Source organism: Phoenix dactylifera, chromosome 7 (genome assembly GCF_051530095.1).
Source record: "Phoenix dactylifera cultivar Ajwa chromosome 7, Ajwa_hap1_PhDact_Kaust_v1.1, whole genome shotgun sequence".
Classification (NCBI taxonomy): Eukaryota; Viridiplantae; Streptophyta; class Magnoliopsida; order Arecales; family Arecaceae; genus Phoenix; species Phoenix dactylifera.
In genome coordinates, this window is record NC_143196.1 from 34802285 (window position 1) to 34822326 (window position 20042).

A 20042-nucleotide genomic window follows, 5' to 3' on the forward strand; every position below is an offset into this window, starting at 1 on the left:
CATCACGAGCGGGATCGGCTTCCTGCGATGAATAGTAGCAGTGGCACATGCGTGCGCGCTTCTACAGCTTGGACCGAAGAAAGGTCCATCCTGGTTGGAAATGGATCGCAGACCTGAAGAAAGCACGGTGGCGTAGCAGCTGACCGAATCTAAGCGCCATGACAAAGATATATTTGATGCAGAAAGTAAATTTAAATGGTAAAAGAAGTTAAATAAATACACATACTAGACAAGCCTCAACAAAAGTAGATTCAGATTAAAATTCTGGTCGTGTCAAAGATACATCTGCTGCAAAAACTAGACTATACTTGACGTGAAGTGAAAATTAATACACAAGTTTATATGGACCGTTCCCTTTTGCCTGGCTACACCAGCCACAGCAAAAATAGTCGCACAGGCTTATGTAAATGATAGCAACTGCGTTCTGTTGCCAGCAGGGATTAACCTAGCAATTTGGTGCCCTCCTGATGAAGGAGGCGGGAGTTTCAAGTCTCATGATGTGCATCAAGGATTCTGAATTAATATGGCTGTAGGAACTTTGTGAAAACGAGGTAAAATTGGAGCTTGAGAGACGGTGTTATGTAAAAAACCAATTAATTTCGTCCCAAGTTAACACAGACAAATATTAAACTTTAGAAGGGAATGGAGTAGAAGATTTCTGAACCTAGACAGTTTCATGTACAGCTGAAGAATGGTTGGCCGATCATCAAGATTCAAAATAATGTGCGAGGTCAATGCACAGCCATATTTTTTTTCTAAGAATTAGTCTAATCCTCTATTCTGGACTCTGCTAACAAAGGTTCAACCAATTCAGGTAATGGCTGTTGTAGGCTAAGACTTGAAATTCCTCGAGCAGTTTCTTGGGTAAACCAATCCTGAAAAACTACCACGAGTCCCTGAAGAATCGGATGCAAACTTATTAGAACAAGTTTGCCACACAAACAAATACCGATCCCCATCAGCCACTCCAACAGAAATACCGATCAGGAGGATTCGAGCTCCACCACCATCGCCCTCACCGTCGCTGTCACAGAAATCATCTCAGAAGCAGCCAGCAGAACAAACATAGCTGCAGCAACCATCACCATCTTCTAGAAGATCTTCAGAGCCATCTCCAACTCCAACAAGGTCAAGATCTCCCTCACCACCCCAAGAAACCTCCGAGCCACAACAAGAAGCAACAACTCAGGAAGTGTCTCAGCCCCCGTTGAGCCATTCTCTCAGACCACCGCGCAACCCCAACCCGAGCCTTCAAATAGACCTCAAGCACAAGAACAAAGCCCATCCAAACTAGTTCCAGCTGCTCCAGGAGAACCGAGGCTGGAAACCAGCCCACGGAGCACTTGGAGCCTAAAACATATCCGTTGATACTGCTCTTAGCACAACTCGTAGCCAAAATCATATATCTGAAAGAGAACCTGAGGAAATCACGGAAGAAAATTCTACAACAAACCTAGCCAAGAAACAGGAACCGCCCCTAGTAGAAGAAGGACGCCGAATAGGTACGGAATCAGAGGAAGATAGCGAACCATCCGAGCTCCCACAAGTAGAGGAAAAGCCTCAGAAGGATGAAGAATTAAAACAAGACATGTAAACCTCATATCAGCTACAAGTAGAAGGAAAACCTGAAAAAAATATGGAACCTTGAAGCCCTGAGTCAGAAACTGTATCTGAAGGAAATAAAAATGATGAGCCTAAAACAAAACCAGAAGTACAGCTAGCCAAGAAATCAACTTTGTCTAGTGGTGAGTCAAAGAACGGAATGGAAATCATGTCATCTAGTGCTGAACCTGACTCCCAGACATCCAGATTACATCCAGCCACAAGAGAGCTCGTAACACAACTTAGAAGCTCAGGGCAACAGGCAAATCTGAAAGGTTCCAAAGGAAGGGAGAAAACTATGGGGCCTAGGCCTAGAAGTATCCCATGGACTCCACCATCCCCTGGAGAACGAGCAAGCTTTCATAAAGAGATCAAGGAGGGCCTGCCCAAATTGGTCCAAAAGCTGAATCTTGGGCAGTTGCAGCAGCTGGGGAAGCGAGGGCACAACAAGAATCATAACCTTAGCAGGTGAGAACAAAGGGGCTACCATGTTTATAGGACATGAGACCGCAAACATGCAAGGCATCCTCCACACTCGCAGAGGCCGCAGGCTTAACAACAACAAAGCCGAGGCAAGCAGCAGTAATAAAGAGATCCAGAAACAGTTGTTGAATCATACAGGTAATAAAAATCCAGCAATCACTGCAAGCATCAATAGCAATGTGCAGAGCATCAACAACTCATTGCTACATGAGAGTCCTTGCAGCGGAGGAGATCCAGGCATTCACCTGGTTCTCCCTATCAAACCAGGTAAGCCTCTCAAATGAAGGAAAATGCCGAATCAATTGAAACTTTGAGGAGTGCTGTGAGCAGCTCAGAAACTCTCAAACATCAGGAAGCATCCTAGAGGACTTCTCATGGAATCTAGTGACGGCGACTAGGAGAACCTTCAGAAGTCTCAGTATAGCTGTGAAGAGAAAAGCGAAGGGAAAGGCTGAACAAGATGGCACTTCCACAATCAACAGCCATGCAAAATATTCTGAAGAATGTACCAGCGGAGCATGAAAAAGATACTAGAAATTGTTGATGCTGGCAATCTCATTGTAGCTATCAGAGTGCAACAACTATCACAGCAACTACCTGGACTCACATATACAAATTATTTATACTATGTATTGTAATAATGCTATAAATTATGTTTCCATGCATTATAAATGCAACTCAGATAACTCAATCAGACCAGACAGGTTTACATTTGATAGCATGAGTTATGCCCTTCATGCAATTGAGAATACAGTTCAAATCTCCATATAGTTAATATAAAAAATGCATAAGAAAGGAGTTACAGATATGTAAGTGACAACAAGGTTACCTCACTTTCAAGGTAATTTAGACATGCAAAGACACCAACCTCACATGATCCTTGAACCCAAATATAACCTCCATTTGCTCCAATAAGCTGTCAACAATGACAGAGGATGACAAGCAAAGAAGTTCACATGAAGAATATTTACAGCTTCAACTTCGAGGAAGCAAATATTCGGGAAAGCTAATGAAGAAACAGTTCTGTATCTTCACGGTTCATTCGCATGCAGGCTTTGTGTCGAAGCTGGTCAAGCAGATTGCAAAAGCCTGGAAAGCAGAGAGTGGATAGAGATAGTCCATTGTGAAGATGTCCTTGCCTATTTTCCCAAACTGGAGAATTACTTTCTCTTGCTCTGCTAGAGAGACCTGGTGGGAAGGATCCACAGCTGCCACGAGCTGGAAGTTCTTGACAGAAGCTACAGTCACCCGCCCTCTAAAATTCAAGCACCAGCACTGCAATTGCTCATGCCACCTAGGGGCTTTGTTCTTTAGTACCAGTGGCTCTTCGTTGCTTGGAACAGGTGCAGATGGCCCAGTAAGGCTTGTAGAGGAGAACACTGTAAGTGGTTCCTTGCCCTTCCCAACTGATAAACTGGAGAACTGTTCATCAACGGAATGAATAAGGCCTGTGGGAGTTGGGGCAGTGCCACCTTCTTTAATTGCCAATACTGGAATTGAGTTCATGATGCACTGCATCCTCCTTGGTCCTCGGGTTCGGAGGACATTGAATTCGTAAGAAATAGTGGCGATGCTGTAATTGCCTGCAGGTACTCTTGGGGAGACCTGCTTGGAATGGATCCTTCGGCTTGAACGATTGCTTGATGAAACTGCAGCATCACTAGGAGGCTGGCTATCGTAAACAGTGAACTTGGTACCTAGAAAGTTTGACCTGTTCAATTTCCCCAAAAGACTACTCAGAGACTAGGAAAGATAAAACAGTGACACTAACTGCAATGCACAAGATTACTTGCCTCAATTTCCCAATATATGAGCTGCTGGCTCGAGAGAAATCATCTGAGGCCAATGATATCACAAACTCTGTGCTGGTAGCATGCCTATTTTTGCGGGCTGCCAGCAAAAGTTTGTCATTCTCCCCCTGTTGAGCTGCAGTTGCAATAACAGTATCAATATTAGCAAACCTGTGCCGGAGCCTAGGCATATCTCAATTCCTTACTGTATCTTAAAATTAAAGCATTCCTGACTTCGCTTTGAACTAGCCTTTTTTTGATGTATAATCCTGATATGATCTTGTATGAATGATCTCTGGTCGCGAAAATCCATCTGACATATGCATTAAGCAGATAAATGTTGTCGATGATAACAGTTATCAAGCATAAAGAATGAAATGCCAAATGTATGCAACTCTCTGAGGTACTATTGCCACTACCATTCTCATATTATGTCCCTCTTAAGGAAAAGAGCATACTATTTACACAGATGCAACAGATATTGCTAGTGTTTTTTAAACGTGACATCAATCAACCCAATCAAAGGATTCACCAAATGATGAACAAGAAATTCCGGTAGAGTTTGTGAAGTTCATTTTCAAGTTTCAAATTATCTACCAACTCATTGCATAACAAAACTTGGGCAGCCCGATCCATTTCACCCTCTTTCTTTCGACAAGGAAAATGCTTCGCGATGCCCTTGATATGCACACGAAATGTTCACCAGGTCCGCAACTGCTGATTTGGCAACTCTGTAATCAACCAAACCCTTGCAATTGGCAACAAATCCCATAAGTTACACCCTACCCCTCTTGCCACATCTCAAGATAATTATTTGTGTGCACATATTGGGAGGCCTGTAGCATTAATTAATCAAACAAAGCATAAATCATGGCAGAACTTAAGATGATATCATGTTAGGCAATATATAATCTTCCTTCAAATCATGCAGTGGGATAGATTTCCTTACAGACAATAGAAAGAAAAATAAAAATAAAGGAAGGAACTAGAACCTGCGCTACAAGGATGAAATCGAAGAATAGTGGCTTACATGGGCTCAGTCCAAGATACAGTCTATAAGTTGACGTTGCCTGTTCCCTCCTAATGAAGCACTGAATTGGATAATGGCGCGGCCCCGGCTATTTTCAACAGACAACCAGTGTAAGAATCCAATTTTCAATAGAATGAAAGCAAAAACAAATTCCCCTTCGCCATTGTAAACTCATCCAACAAAAAGTTGAGCTCAAATTCATAAGGGAATGGGATGACAAAGGCAACCTGCTTGAGGGAAATAGGGAAGGTGATCCTGCCGGATTGCTCGGGGGTCTTGACAACCTCTTTGGTGATGTCCCTCCAGGTTCGGCACACCGCTGCGCAGGCCACCACATGCCTCCTTGCTGGCCAGGAGACCTCGCATGCCTCCACCCTCTGGATCACGTCGAGCAGCAGCTCTGGGGGCAGGTTTGCCCACCTTCTCTGCTGCTGTTCCTGCTGGGGATACTCGAGCTGGTGCCATGATTGCCGGGGCCCTCCATGCCTATGCCTGGCCCTTGCTTCCGCCAATCCTCCTCTCCTCCTCGACATGCTTTCAAACTTATCTCTCATCTCCTTCAGCTCCCGGACTATACTCTTAAAAGACATCTTTCCAGCACCCCGGATCTAAAAATGGTGGATTTTGTAGGATATGGGGAGATGGGTGGGAAACTGGATGGCCCAAATTAGATGAAAGTTGGGATTTTCGGCATTCAAACGACTCTGTACATGCGAGGATTGGGGGGGATCTGATGAGCATCCGAATATGAGTTAGGGCTTCAGATTTTAAAGGAAAAGCCTCTTTCTTTTCCTTTCTTCATTAGAATGCAACTCGTCTAGAGAGCAAACGGCTCCGATTTACCTAAAAATCGCATAAGGAAAAATCTATGCTTTTATTCTAAAAAAAAAATCCTCTTTTTTCCCAAATTATGCCGGTTTTCACCTCCGATATGATAGAATAGGAGCAATGCACAAGAGGGAGAATACGAGAGAGAGAGAGAGAGAGAGAGAGAGAGAGATCGACAGATTGAAGTGATTGGATGTGAAAGAGCCAGTCTCTCTAAGGAGCTCTATTCGGCCTCTTCCTTCTTCAGAATGGAACTAGGAGAGAAGTAGAGATTTCTCCATTGAAGCCCCAGAGCCCAAATTTCAAAAAAAAGAAAGGAAAATCGGGATTTTTAAGGATAAAGATGGAATCTTTTTTGCCTAAAAACCTTTTGTGCCTCCAGCTCCAATCCAAATCAGAAGAGATCCAAAAACAGCAAACATATCAATTTTCTCCCAAAAAAATCTAAAAAAAATATCCCAGAAAAGAGAATATAGGTTCCTTTCGAAGAAAAATACAATCTCCTTTCCTGAAATCCGCCCAACTTCCAGCTCTGACAGGATGGCGACGAAGCCACGTCGAGGATGGGATCCTCGAGGGAGATCGGGCCAAGAGAAGGGCTCAAATCCCCCCAAAAAATGATCTTTCCAACAGGCGGATTCGAGAAAGGCTCAAATCTCTCTCTCTCTCTCTCTAATCGAAGGACTCATCTGTTCCCCACAAATCTCCCATCTCCGGCGCCAACAGAAGACCCCCCTTCTCCTTCTCCCAACGATCTCAATGCCGGCCCTCTCTCTCTCTCTCTAAATTTACGGTCTTTTCGTTTTATTTACATTTTTCTCTCTGGCGTTTTCTAATGCTAGAATTGGCCAGCACTGCGATTTTATCGTTATAAGTCGAGGTTCCCCTTACCCAACGTTTTTATCTCTCTCTATCTTTATAGAGGCAGAAAAAAAATTGAATGTTAAAAATAGAAAAAATAGTTAAGGAGGGGAGAGCGAGGGGTGGACGGTGGACCAAGGCCATGCATCGACTTACAATATCACAGTTGTGGCACCCTGAATTAACATTGCCATACTATTGATCATAACAACACGAAGCTGACTATTATACCTTAGCTTCTATATTCATTACAAACAAAATATAAATAAATAAAAATATAATTTTATAATCTATTAAATAATAAAATAAATATTGGTCCAGAAGATTTAAATCCAACTATAAATACTAAGCCATAATCCTCAATATTCATATCCACTGAAGAATTAAAGTTATGCTACATAGATCGTCAAGCTTGCTAGCATGAACTCTAAGCCCAGACCATTCTTCATTCCTGCCAACCCTATTTGTCCAAAAAGAGAAAAATAAAGATATGTGAGCAACATAGTTTAGTAAGTAAATTTTACGCTACCTTAGTAGATTAAGTACAATAAACCATTTAATGTCAATGCATTATTTAATGAAAATAACGGTTATTGCAAAAATAAACCATTTCATACTACAATATATTAAGGCAAGCCATAACGTCAATTGTGCACGCAACAACCATCGATATTTTATAAACATAATTTCAAGTTTATTTTGTAAATAAATTCATAAATCATTCTTCTACCATTTAGCATATCATAGTTCAAAATATTGCTCACAAATATTTTTGCTACGGTCACTCTACAAGGTGACATGGCCATATTTCGTAATCAATAAAGATTCATTTTTCGTATGCCAACTTTGTATCCCTCGGTAGGGTCGTGTTTCATATGGATGCTAGCTCCATGTGTGATCTTCCCTAATTATAGAGGTCATTCATAACTATTTGAGAGCTTTTGAAATATTTATATCTTTTTCTTAAAATAAACACATGAATAAATTAAAAATACTAAATGACACGATCATATTCATATTTAATAACAAAGCTATTTTTATTAAAATATTCACAAATTTATTTTTATTAAAATATTTATAAAACTGTTTTTCATAATAAAGCGTGATTTTTATAACACATATGTCAATTTATTATTTTAAGAAAAATATGATATCTTCACATGCAAATCTTATGCATAGAAAATATAATAATTTGAAAAATAATCAGAAGCGCAAAATCTACTTATCTCTTTCGTCTTAGACTGTCAAACTTTGCTATGTGACTTCGCTAAATCTATTTAAAATATTAAAGGTGAAATTAATTTTTATTCGATGACTTTAATAAAATTACAAATAATAAGAGAAGACATGACTGAAAGTACAATAGTTTCGGATGGGTTGGGTCTAAACGATTCGCTCAATAAATTATAGGGCACCGATTCAATCAAGGTCAAGATCATTCAAAAAGGTTCATTAATTGTGGTTTCAGAAACATTCAACGGGGCTGGGGTGATCGATTTGGTAGACAGTCCGGGCACCAGAACGGTTCAGACCCTCTTTACAAAAGTCAACCTAAGTCCATGGAATAAGAAGATGAGGCCTTCACCGGGGTCCATAGGTCTTTAGAGAGAGAAAGAGGGAGATGAGAGAGAGGGAGAAGAGCAAAAAATAAGAGAGAGAGTGATGGGTTCTCTCTCTCCTCCTCCCCTTCTTATTGTTTTCTTTCTTGGTAAATAGGAAAAGGTAGAGGGTGGACCAGTGGCTGTCGTGATTGTGGTCCAGCGAGGTGGCAGCCAGAAGGGGTGGCAGGTGATGGAGAGCGGCCAACGACGGCCGGTGGGAACGTCTATGCTTGGCCAAAACAGAGTAAGGGAAGGAGATGGGCAGCATCCCTAGCTGCCTTGGTGGCGGCCTTCTTGGCCTAAGGAAGCATCAACATAGAGGGGGAACTCACCGGCGAGTGGTGTGGATGGCGACTCTCAATTGGCAGTGGCAATTTTTGGTAGAAGAAGAGCGATTATGTTCGGTCCATGAAAATAGGGAACAAGATCTTAAGTGGAGGAAGAAGTAGTTTTAGACGGTGGTGCTCGGCCGGGGTGGCAAGCCACCGAAGAAGGAGGAAGGAGGTGTACGGTGATGGATCAATCGAAGGGAAGAAGGGGTTTGAGTAGAAGTTTTAGGGGAGGGGATAACCTCGACTCATCGGCAGCTTCGGCCGGCCGTTCGCCAGTTGTAACAATCCTCAATGGTCACCGGCTATTTGCATCGGCCCCAGAGAGTTCGCGCTGGCTGCACCTCCCTCAGCCTCATCCCAACAGCGGTCGTTCGAGCAGGGGATCGCAATCTCCTATTCAGATTTTTTTTTTTTTATGAGAGCTTGGGCTGTGCAATGTTCGGGTTAAGCCAGTCAAGTAGACCAGACCCGAACGAGCCATCGCAATGGTTATTTAACAAGACTTTTAAGAAAATTTATATGCTACATTTGTTGTTTGGTTGCATTCGGCTTGCTTTGTATTTAGACTCGGACATTCAAAACTCATTTAAAATCAACGCTAGTTAGCCTCCGCCATGTAACATTATATACATATGCATGCATGCACCTAATAATTAGTATGTGTTATGTATATTTTTGTTTAAGTTTCGATTTTTTTGATAGATACTCCAAAGTCTCCCTACAAAAAAAAAAGAAAGATAGATATACTCCAAAGCCCTAGGTTAGCCTCTGCTTGACATGATTTTTGTTTTCAAGATTCCAGTTTGGCCGCTTGAATAGGAGAATTATGTGGTGAATTTGGTTGGATTGATGTTTAACTAAGATGCCAAGATTATAGATTGATGTTTCTTGACTTGACCAACATGCTTTACTCGTACATCTACTAACACTTTTCTCTTGCTACAAAAAGACTTGAAAAATGAAAATGGCATTCTTCGTCATTATCATTGCTTTTCACCTATGGTCCTTAATGTCCTCGTAGTGTTTCGAGCCTCCAACACTCAGATCACTTCTTTTGTGAATGCTGTTACATTGTAGAATACAAAATTTAAAAAATAGAATAAGAGTTGGGGCGTTACACTGTGAGGATATGTGCGGGCGTGTATTTAGTTCCACATCGGTTATTCGTTGAATAGATCTTTGGTACTTATATAGGATCAAGAAATCTAAATAATACCTTATGTCTAGTATTTTTGGATGGAGTTTTGGATTGTGACATACGCATAATTAAGTTGCAACTCAATTATAATTTGTTAAAAGAAAAAGTGTGCTGCATTCTCGATGAAAGTTTTTTTTTTTTTTTTCCTTAGATAAGGAAAGAATCTCTCTCTGTCGCTAGCCCTCTCAACTTTGTTGTTGTTTTGTATCCATAATTGCAATCAAAGCTTCCCAGCCTCATCTTCTACTTGGTGTTTCCAATGGCAGAAACATGGTGGCTTTTCTTATTACAAAAAAAAAGGATAAAAAAACAACAAGAAGCAGCTAAAGGTTGAGTTGGAATTTGGTCAATGCAAACCTGTTATGGATTCATATTTGAATTGTCAATAGGACCACTGATATTAAGAGAAGCTAGCACAATTGCATCCGCTTGCTTCAACTAGCTGTCCTACCATCGCATGTACTCAATCCGAACCCCATCAACCGTCGCGTCCAGCCCGGTTCCCCCTCTCGGCACCAACGTCACCCAAATGTACTCATCCCCGTCCGCCTCAAGATCTTACAATAGCTCAGATATCCCCAACTTAAGATTGCTTTTGGACTTCGTCACCGCGTCACCTTTGTCCCTCACCAGCCTCTTGCCATGGCGGACTCCGGTGCTGAAGCTCCCTGCAAATTCCCTTGATCTGGGGCTAACCATCGTCTCATCAATGATGTTAACAAAGACATCGAATTTGACGTACGTATCTCTCTTTACGCCTATTCCGTAGACCACCAAGACCTCCTCCTCTTCCTCTATTTCTTTCTTGGTCCTCTGCCTCCTTGGCCGGTGGATCCTCGCCGTTACGGACTTGTCTAACGTCCAGCTAGTTTGCCCGACGTCCACGAGCTCACCGGCGGAACCCGGCATTCTTAGTACGTTGCCAGCTTCTCTCATCTTCAGCATATCATGCGCAATCCTCGGCGGAGTGGAAGGTTCGGGGCGCGCAGCAAGCCAAGGCAGGTCCACATCCTCGTACCTGTACCCGAGCTTGGTTGTGTCGAGGCAATCTCGCACCTTGATCCTGACCAGGCGGGAATTCTCATCATAGAAGCAGAACTCCGAATCGAGCCACTCGGTGTCCGCAAACTCCAGCTCGTTTCCATTCATCTTCTTCCACACCGTCCACAGCCGATCTATGTTTGCATGGTGTGCATAGAGCAATGTGTCATGGCCAGCTGAGAAGAATCTCCTCCACAACCATCTAGTCAACGTGTTGTGGGGTGCCGACTCGATGCTTCCAGGCCCATCGCAGTCCCCCTCCTCACCAGACCTTAGCCTGCAACCCATGAATAGCTCGGGCTTCTTCGCACTGGAGATCATCTGAAGGTACATGATTCCGAGGTTGGTAGATATCTGCTCCTCTGGTTCCAGGCCGCTATCCGCTTCGTTGAAATCGATGTCTACAATTCTGGTGTCGCTTGGAGAGCCCTTTGTGTAGATATCTGGTATCATCATCCCATCAGGGGAGTCCCAGTTCCAGAAGGGAAGTGCGAATGCGTCGTCTCCAATAAGTTTTCCAATGATGCGCTCGTGGAAGTAGATGAAGATCCGGTACCACGGGAAGAAGAACCATGATCTCTGGATCTTAAGAATGTTAGAGGAGTTGACGTGGTTGTCGGCTCCATTCCAGTAGATCCAATGCATCTCAGCTTGGCCCTTTAAGCTATGGGGGTGATCGGGGGGGAGCTGCTTCATTATAGCGATCGCCTTCGAGTAATTCGCGAAGTAGTCCTCGCTGACAAGATGGGCCGGCGGACGGACTCGCATGGGCGAGGAAGGATCAGGGAATTCAAAGTCCGTGGGTGCAGGAGCAGAGCCGAAGCTCGGTCCATTGGCTGGGCAATGGCATGTTGTTGGGTTGGGGCTGAAGGGAATATTGTGGTACTTGTTGCTCTTGCTTCTAACTGTGGTATCACCAATGGACTCTGCTTCTTCTACCATTCCCATTATCATTCCTCCGAACCATTCAAGCGCTGTGGAGGGGAAGGGAATTAGGTTTCTTTTGACTCCAAAGTCCACTGCTTCGCCACTGCACATTGCAGGAGATAAGTGTTAATGATCTCTACCATGATCAAATTTAGTTAGCATTGTTTTCCGAACATGGAATTTAGTTGAACCTTATTAGTTAAGGACTTAAGGTTAATTCTGTAGAAATTAACACTTCTGATGAAATAAGTCATGAAGATTGTATAGCGCTTTGATGATAAAATGATAGCGATGATAAATGAGGTATTGTAGAAATTATTGAGCTTCTTCCTCTAACATCATGCATCTGCTTGTCCAGTTGATGGATCATCTCCTGCGCCGCATCGGTCTGGATTGAGGATGGATGCATTTCAAGGTTGTAGTGATCAGATGATTCAACCACACTGCAATGGGTATTTTCATGGAAGATGACTATAAATTCAGTTACGAGATGAGAAAGATAGGCTTTGCCACTTCGGTTTTCTTATGCGTTGCTTTTAAGTACTTCATAATTCGTAACTAGAAGAAATTTTTACACTGGCATTTCTTTTTGTGATCTTTTTACAGGACACAATGTTCGCTTTTTCAACAGAAAGTGGCTGTTTTTTTCTCTCTTTTTTCTTAGTTTAACCTGGGATCCTGGTCTTCAACCAATTAAAATCTCGAAGTACTTACTCATAGCAATTCTTTTGGAACAAATTCGAAGTGTTTTCTACCATACTAAAGACGACAACTATTTTACTTATAAGTTTTTCTAAGGATGCGATTTAATTGATCCTGCCTAGCTTGCGATTTATATAGTAAATAAATTCTATAATTATTTTTGCTATTAATGTTCAATGCCCAAAGTTATTTGAACAGGGGATTAATCTTTGACAGGGTAATCTGAGGTTGCAGAATTCTAAAACCTTGAAAAAGAACATTTGTGCTATCTACTCAAGGATCAGAATATTTTTCTAAATGTTATCCTTACTTTTTTGGAAAAAAAAATTATTTTCCATCTCCGAACTAATTGAACTGATGGCTCTGCTTAGTATTTTTTTTCCTTTTTTTTTTGTTCATAAATTTAAATTTATTTGTTTTAAATAATCAAAATAATAGTCTGATTACTGATTAGGAAGTCGATGGCTGATCTGCAGAACATTGCTCAACATTTAAGAGGACTTTCCCCCCTTGGTTTCGGTTACTTTTGTCAGCCAACAGCCCTTAGTAGACCCAATTAGTTGCGTATAAAAAGCGTATTGCAACTATAAGTTTTAGTAGAAACTACTTAGATGGGGTTATTAATATAAAAAGCATTCCTGCTTTTTGGTATGTTTAGCTACTGTTCGCAAATATAGTCTTCAGAGGTGAAGATAAAAAAGGCTAAAACATGAACCGATTCTTTCCCTCTTTCTTTGCAGCTTATCTCAAAGCACTCGCATTCACAAGGCATTTTTTCTGGCCCAAAACTAGAGACTCGGGCAAAATGTAGAAAACTTAAGAGAAAGCATCATACCTGTCACGCGAATTCCCTACGACGTCTGCAACTGGAGCTTCTTTGGTGTCGATGAGAAATAGATTCACGACGAGGCCAGCAGAAGCAAATGTGAGAAGGATGGGGACCAGCCATAGTTTGGCTTCCATCTATAAAGTTATCAGGTATGCAGGTGGGGAGCCCTGAGAACTTCACCACGTTAGCCTGCAATGTTCTGAGAGAGAGAGAGAGAGGAGAGGGAGCACCCAAGGATGAAACAAGCAAAAGCTCAAACAAAATGGCACTTATGGTTGCCTGCATTTGCTCAGCAGCAAAAGTTCCACTCTTCGAGGAAGAGGGAATTTGGTACTCGCCTTCTTCGTCTTTACTAGCAGAACTACGAGAAATTTCTAGGAAAGAGGGGAAGCTGAAGTAAAAAAGTTTTATGGAGAGATGAGGAAGTCGAGCATCAGAGCAGCATGACCAGTACCACGTTCATTATGAGACCAAGACAAAAGAGTATGGCCATGGCCTGAACCGCATCTTGTCACGTTGCATATTTTATAGTGTATATTTATAAAAATAATAGTGTTCATTGGTCATTTTGTATACCAAAAATATCCTCCCATTAATCTTTGATATGGTGTACCAAGAAAAGAGAAAAAAAGAAATGGTTTTGCATTGTTTTTGAACAGCCACCTAATAAAAATGTAGAAAGATTGTTTCTTAATTGGTTCATATTTGTGAAAAATTGCTTTCTAAAACTTATTTGAGATAAAAAGATGATATAAATGTTTTCCAGGTCAAGCCATATTTATGAAGAAATACTTTTTAAATATAATATTTTCATCGAAATAATACTTCATAGTAACATAATTTAAATTTATTTCTATTTTTTTAGATATTTAATTTCATTATATCTATTTTTGATGTAAAGGAAGGCAAAAAGGAGACACCCGATTTTTATTGAAGATTAACCATATTTATAATAGAGATGAGGGACGAAGATGAATTATATTGTCAAAGGAGGAGAGGAACAGATGGAAAAAAAAGAAGCAAAATGACTCCAAACTAAGTATCTGATAATTAGAATAGAAAATATTGATCATTATAAAAAGTAATGGAGGAAAGAATCTCATCCAGATCTACAAGTAGAAGCATTCATCATCTGAAAGTTCCAAGTAATTTCACAAAAATTTTTAGACCAATATTTTTTTGTTGTACTATCATCTTTTGAATATGAAGAACTCTATTTTGTTGATCTTAGAAGACTAAACTGTTGTACCCCTTAATCTATTAGTATATGAGAATGGAAACATGAGGGCCAAAGATTCCATTAATTAATTTTTCCATAGGAAAAGCGCCTTAAAGATCCAGTTATTTGCACCTTAGCTAATACAATATAATTACCACCAGATTTTACAACTCTACAAACGCGAGTACAGGCTTCCGTTTTCTAATCTACTTGGTATTAAGTACTTGGGTGCTACTTCACCCTTCGTTCCTAACTTTCCCCAACAGCGTTGACTGTTCAACCATGAGAGAGACCTTGGATCGGGGATCCAGCGTAGGTTTTTTATTTCCTCCCTCTCCATCGGGGGACCAACAAATATATTTATCGAATGCCAAGGGGCCCATTGATGATGAACGCTTTAGCCTGCCGACAAGCCTCGTTATCATTGTACTGGAGGCGCGTGGAAACTTTAAAAGCGATTTTTTATGAGAAAAACTTACAGATTTGTTTTTCTGATCTCTATCCAGAATTTGTGTGGAGGAGTTGGTATAGATTTTTTTTTTTGTTGAAAAAAAAAACAAAGAAGATTTTTGCCCTCTACTGTCTGTTTGTGTTACATTTAAAAATGTCCCTTTCTTGCTTTGTTCTTATCCGTTTGATCACGTGCCCACCTCAACATCTTTTTGATGAAACACACCCACTTCAACGTCATTTGAAAACACCCATCCTATGGTAGGATATCCTCTTGATATCCCTATGTACTCATTCATAAACTGTTACTGCGTTGTAGGATCTTTTTATACAATATGAATATATATGAAGACTACCATACACTACAAGGATTTCACATGCATCCAACTTGTCCAAATGGGAAAATGACCCTCATGTATCTAGACCTGACATATAACCATTTATTACAGGTAAAGAAATTATATAATGGTCATCAAGAAAAAGAGTTCACATTGTAAATTGCCAATATTTTTTTTATTAGCTTAATTTTAGAAATCACGTAACAACCTGCATCGTTCATAATATTTTCATTTATTAGCGTGATTCTGTATCAACCTATATTATTTTTTTTATTAGCATGAATAAGCATGATCTTATTAAGAGTGATTTTAGAGATTATATAATAACTTGATCAGCCAATAATATTTTCTATTGTTAGTGTGATCCTATATCAATGCATATTATTTTTCTCGTATAAAGTCTGTATACAAGTATATATAACTCTTGAGATGTACCGAATATGATGAAACAGAAAAATAAAATTACTTTTCTCTCTCTTTCATCCTTTTCTTTTGTTTTTTCTTTTTTTTCTGCAAATATTTCAACAAAGAGATCTCTCTCTCTCTCAACTAAGACCGGTGAAAGCTTGGTAAGGGCACAATTAACCCGAGGTCTTTTGTGTCCATACCAAGAGACTACCAGCTCACAGACCTCCCATTGAGCTTGGCAGGTTAGACGCATCTCTAGTTTGAGCGAGTTCATCTAGAAAGTTGTGGCTAATAAAACTTGAATTTTTGGTAACGATTGAGACACCAGTTTAGCCTACCCTGTCACTAACTGTTTGCTTGGTTGGTATCCCTTCCCTATGGACCTGAAGCAAGACAATTTTATTTTGATTTGATTACTTCGTGCATGTCTCTATTCCAACAGCATCAATTACTTAGAGCAACATTGCATATGCATTGGAGCGACGTCCGTCTCTTATGAATTTAGCAACTTAACTAGCTGGAAACTAATGCGCTCAGATTAATTTTCTCAGAAGCTCAAGGTCATACAACGAGATATTTTCATAGAATGGCGTTCTATCAACGTTATTCATCCAATTATAAACTCATGCCAACTCCTTGCCGAAATATGGCACGGAAGGTACATCTTAATTTTCTTCTTCTTCTTTTTTGGGTAAAAGAATCTACTTATCTTCCTCTGATGCAAGAACACCATCTCCCGTGTCAGGCAAACAGTATTTCAGAATTTTGTGTCATCACAATGCATATCCTTAACAACCAAGCAAGGATAACTTAGATATTCTGCAGATCCTATGTCTCTATTGGCCAAGCTTTCGCCATCATTTGGAAAAGAAGCACGCACCGAAAATATGGGAACCCACCACTTCCCTAAGCAATTAATTGAAAGGGCTCCAGCAACAGGTCATTATCATTCACTCCCTGTAGGCATGCTTAATGGTATAGCTGGGAATCACCATTCTAGAGAGTGGTTATCATGTCCACTTTCACACACACGCACACACACAGAGGAAAGCCACAATATTATTCTCCTGGACAGTTCCAGATTAATATTGGCAGACAGGATAAGGAACAAGAACTCTATTCTCACCTTTACTCATTCATTCAATAAATTCCACTTTTCCTGCAAGGAATATGACATCGTTTCTAGCTTCTAGAGAGGGGTAATAAAGGAGACGTGTCCAAAGTGGGAGGAGCCAGGCTATCAACCAGGAGGGGAAACAGCAAAAGAAACAGCGGCGTCGTCCCCCTACTGTTCCGCCATCTCGGTGAAATTAGAGCTAGATTCAAGTCCCAGTAGAAAAGTGCTGAGTTTTTGTCAGCTACCCACTTTGTTTATTGCCCAAAAATAAAGCCATCGACTTTTTGGATTCATATATACATGGTCCGGGGATAAGACTCACTCACGAGTGCCGCTTGGAATCAGCGATCCGTGCTCTCTCTTCTTCAGGAGGAGTCATGGGTTCTCTAATGGCAGGATGGAACACGCCAGTTCAAGATCCTAAGGCTGGTAATGTGAATGATCTCACCATCTTTCAATGGTAATCTTTAGACTAACAACTGATGCTGAAAGCTTTGGTTTTTCGGACTTGTTCAGCAAGATATCAGAGAAACAGATCACTTACTAGAGGAGAGATTGATGCATACTGGAAATCCAAGAAGAAGACTGAGGAAGAACATCTTAGGGAACTTTCTGGTTTCGTAGAGAATAATCAGGTAAGTTATCTACTAAAGCTTGCCAAACTTCAAATTTTTTTTTGCTTTTTAGTGGTCTGCTCTCTGTGGGGAGAAGCTAGAAACAGCAACGAGCTGTGCTACTGACAGGGTCAAGGCTCTGGGGAAAAGCTACAGAGGTCAAGCTCGCTGCCTCTGACCGACAGAAGGGAGGGCTCACTGAACAATATCTTTAAATCACATGATGAGAGGAACAACAAGACAAATTGCTGGTATTACTATGAACTATGTCTTAACAAATTTGTTCATGCTTTCATCACTTCATAGACTTGATAAAATTGTCCACCAAGTTACTATTTTCCCAGTTTTGTGGTAAGATTGGACTGATGTGCCAATTAATTCCACCAATTTTATCTAGACTTCAGTAATCTTTAGCTTCAGGTCTCAAATCATAGTATGCGTTTTGAATAACCATATTTACCTAATACATGTAAACCAAAGAAGATAAGCAAACACGTTCGCCATGTAGACTGGATCTTCCTTCTTGTTTGAAAGTAATCCAAGATTTTCTTTTTATCTTCAACGAACTCTAGAACATAACTGACAAGGTGCTAAGGAAGGATTGGCCTTCATACTTCCATCTAGAGTTATTATCTGGAATCTGGATAGGTGCTAAAGTAATCTTCCAGGGTTTCTTATGGCCAAGATTTAAAGTGGGGAACAACAAAAGATACCACATTATCTGGATCCCTTACGCACCTCCAGATACTTTGTTTGATTTTTTTTTTTTTGATACCCTCAATCCTTGAAACAAACATCAAAGAAATAATGATAAAACACCCCTTATTCTTTGACCACCTGCTGTTTACTAGAATCCTTTATGATTGTTTTCAACTGGGTTTGCATATAATAATAATCTGTTGCTGTATGATCCAGTTCTTTCAAGTTAAATTTTCAGTTTTCTGGCTTCCTGTAATTTTAATACAGTATTTGGATCTCAGAATCTGCTCATTGTGGCCCTGCAGGTGGACCTGGAGCAATTGGGCATTTCTGAATGAACCTCCTGTGACAGCCATGGAGGGCCCTTCCTACAAGTATGCTTCACAGTACCATGTCGCAAATTTCGGCAGCTCGAGTGCAGCAAACAACTCAGAGATCAGTGTGTAAACAGTAGTCTATTGCTCATCGGAATCAGTGTCATGGTGATCAAATAATATGGATAGGGTTGATAACCAATGGAACTACGATAGTCACTGGAGGTCTGGTCACTTCAGTCACTGTATATAGGTCTGCCTTGGCTGTGTAGAAAAGTTTGTTAAAATGTGCATTTCGTCATGGAACTTTTGTGAATCCGAATATATAGAGTTCTGCTGTATTTAGGTGGTGCCATCTAGATGGATTAGTTGTTGCTTCTTCATGGCCTCTTCAGCCTCAAGTCTTATTAATATAGTAAAAGTTACCATCAAAAGAATGAAGCTACTTGTACCAAAAAACAGAATGAAGTTACTCCTAATATATGGTTTTGTATAAATTATGCTGTATTTATGTGGTGCCATCTAGATGGATTAGTTGTTGCTTCTTCATGGCCTCTTCAGCCTCAAGTCTTATTAATGTAGTAAAAGTTACCATCAAAAGAATGAAGCTACCTGTACCAAAAAACAGAATGAAGTTACTCCTAATATATGGTTTTGTATAAATTATGCTGTATTTATGTGGTACAATCTAGATGGATTAGTTGTTGCTTCTTCACGGCCTCTTCAGCCTCAAGTCTTATTAATGTAGTAAAACTTACCATCAAAAGAATGAAAGGTCTTATATATATAAGATCTTTCTTGCCGCCAAGTTCGGACCTTTAACTGAGATATAACTCTCTCAGCTCTCTTTCTGTTGACTTCAATTCCTCCCGGCAATGTCTTGAATAACCAAAAAAGAATTTTATACCTGGTTTCTCCCAAACTGAACTTAGTTGATTCTGAGTGCTAAAGCAATAGTTCGATTAGTCTCCACAGACGTTTTTTTTCTCTTCCCTTTTGTGTGTGTGTGTGTGTGTGTGTGTGTGTGTGTGTGTGTGTTAGAGAGAGCGAGAGTGACACCTATATTATAATCCCCATATGAGTTGGAAAGAAGTATCAAGAGAGACAGAGGGAGACCTGTCAACAATCGCCTCTGAACCTTCTCAACAATCCCCAGGGAACTTGGAGTTGAGCTAGCAACTCGAGTACGTTAGAAATCAAAGACAAATTTGAATCTGTTATCAAGAAAAAAAAAAGAGACAAATTTGAACCGTGCTTACACCATGCATTTTATCATGCCCCAAATGTAATTTCTAAAAAGCCTGCTAAACTTTTGGTTCCTAAAACCTGGACACGATGCCAGTCCTCTTCTTGGATCTTAATGAAATACACATTTCTCTCAATGTTTAGAACTATGGTTGATGGCTTATGGATGTTGGTTGATCATTTCTAGTTAGCTAAAATCCAAATTTAGCATTGACAGTACCAAAATATTAGAATGGTTAACACTCGGGATTAAAGCAGCATAGGGTGAGCAACCCAGTTTATTCTGATCGTTCTGCCAAACAATGTTTTGCAGCACCATTTTTATCTGAGGACAAGAACAGACTCTTAGAAGCAAAACTTCCCATAATGGTGTTGTTTACAAATAACAATTATAAAATGCTGCTATGAAATTGC

The 20042-nt window shown here is 40.4% G+C and overlaps 3 protein-coding genes across 4 annotated transcripts; 1 reads left to right on the forward strand and 2 right to left on the reverse strand.

Moving 5' to 3' along the window:
* Window positions 1–2693: 2693 nt before the first annotated feature.
* Window positions 2694–6570, reverse strand: TLP2 (tubby like protein 2). Of its 2 annotated transcripts, XM_008786679.5 has the most exons (5): window positions 5133–6570; window positions 4906–4993; window positions 4126–4188; window positions 3879–4011; window positions 2694–3796 (listed from the first exon to the last, which is right to left on the reverse strand). In XM_008786679.5, exons 1-5 carry the CDS (start codon window positions 5493–5495, stop codon window positions 3124–3126), a joined length of 1320 nt encoding a protein of 439 aa, XP_008784901.1. In that variant the 5' UTR covers window positions 5496–6570; the 3' UTR covers window positions 2694–3123. The 2 variants fall into 2 exon arrangements, with proteins under 2 accessions (XP_008784901.1, XP_008784902.1); XM_008786680.5 differs by lacking the exon at window positions 4126–4188 and having other exon boundaries at window positions 5133–6534.
* Window positions 6571–10066: 3496 nt separating this feature from the next.
* LOC103703733 (polyphenol oxidase, chloroplastic-like) lies at window positions 10067–13841 on the reverse strand. The gene is made up of 2 exons (XM_008786681.4): window positions 13231–13841; window positions 10067–11796 (listed from the first exon to the last, which is right to left on the reverse strand). Exons 1-2 carry the CDS (start codon window positions 13356–13358, stop codon window positions 10284–10286), a joined length of 1641 nt encoding a protein of 546 aa, XP_008784903.3. The 5' UTR covers window positions 13359–13841; the 3' UTR covers window positions 10067–10283.
* A 3027-nt stretch (window positions 13842–16868) lies between these two features.
* LOC103703734 (uncharacterized) lies at window positions 16869–18880 on the forward strand. Its single transcript, XM_008786684.6, has 4 exons — window positions 16869–17185; window positions 17273–17391; window positions 17500–17621; window positions 18375–18880. Exons 1-4 carry the CDS (start codon window positions 17134–17136, stop codon window positions 18514–18516), a joined length of 435 nt encoding a protein of 144 aa, XP_008784906.3. The 5' UTR covers window positions 16869–17133; the 3' UTR covers window positions 18517–18880.
* Window positions 18881–20042: the final 1162 nt, after the last annotated feature.

Bases quoted from the DNA above. Each gene is read 5' to 3' on its own strand.
- TLP2 (XM_008786679.5), bottom strand. From the start codon at position 5,495: ATGTCTTTTAAGAGTATAGTCCGGGAGCTGAAGGAGATGAGAGATAAG. The intron at 4,189-4,905 runs GTAAGCCACTAT...TGCATATGTCAG, and splicing joins GTATCTTGGACTGAGCCCAT to ATGGATTTTCGCGACCAGAG. The intron at 4,012-4,125 runs GCTAGTTCAAAG...TTGCAACTGCAG, and splicing joins GGATTATACATCAAAAAAAG to CTCAACAGGGGGAGAATGAC.
- LOC103703733 (XM_008786681.4), bottom strand. From the start codon at position 13,358: ATGGAAGCCAAACTATGGCTGGTCCCCATCCTTCTCACATTTGCTTCT. The intron at 11,797-13,230 runs GTATGATGCTTT...TGCAATGTGCAG, and splicing joins GTAGGGAATTCGCGTGACAG to TGGCGAAGCAGTGGACTTTG.
- LOC103703734 (XM_008786684.6), top strand. From the start codon at position 17,134: ATGGGTTCTCTAATGGCAGGATGGAACACGCCAGTTCAAGATCCTAAG. The intron at 17,392-17,499 runs GTAAGTTATCTA...TGCTACTGACAG, and splicing joins GTTTCGTAGAGAATAATCAG to GGTCAAGGCTCTGGGGAAAA. The intron at 17,622-18,374 runs GTATTACTATGA...GTGGCCCTGCAG, and splicing joins AACAACAAGACAAATTGCTG to GTGGACCTGGAGCAATTGGG.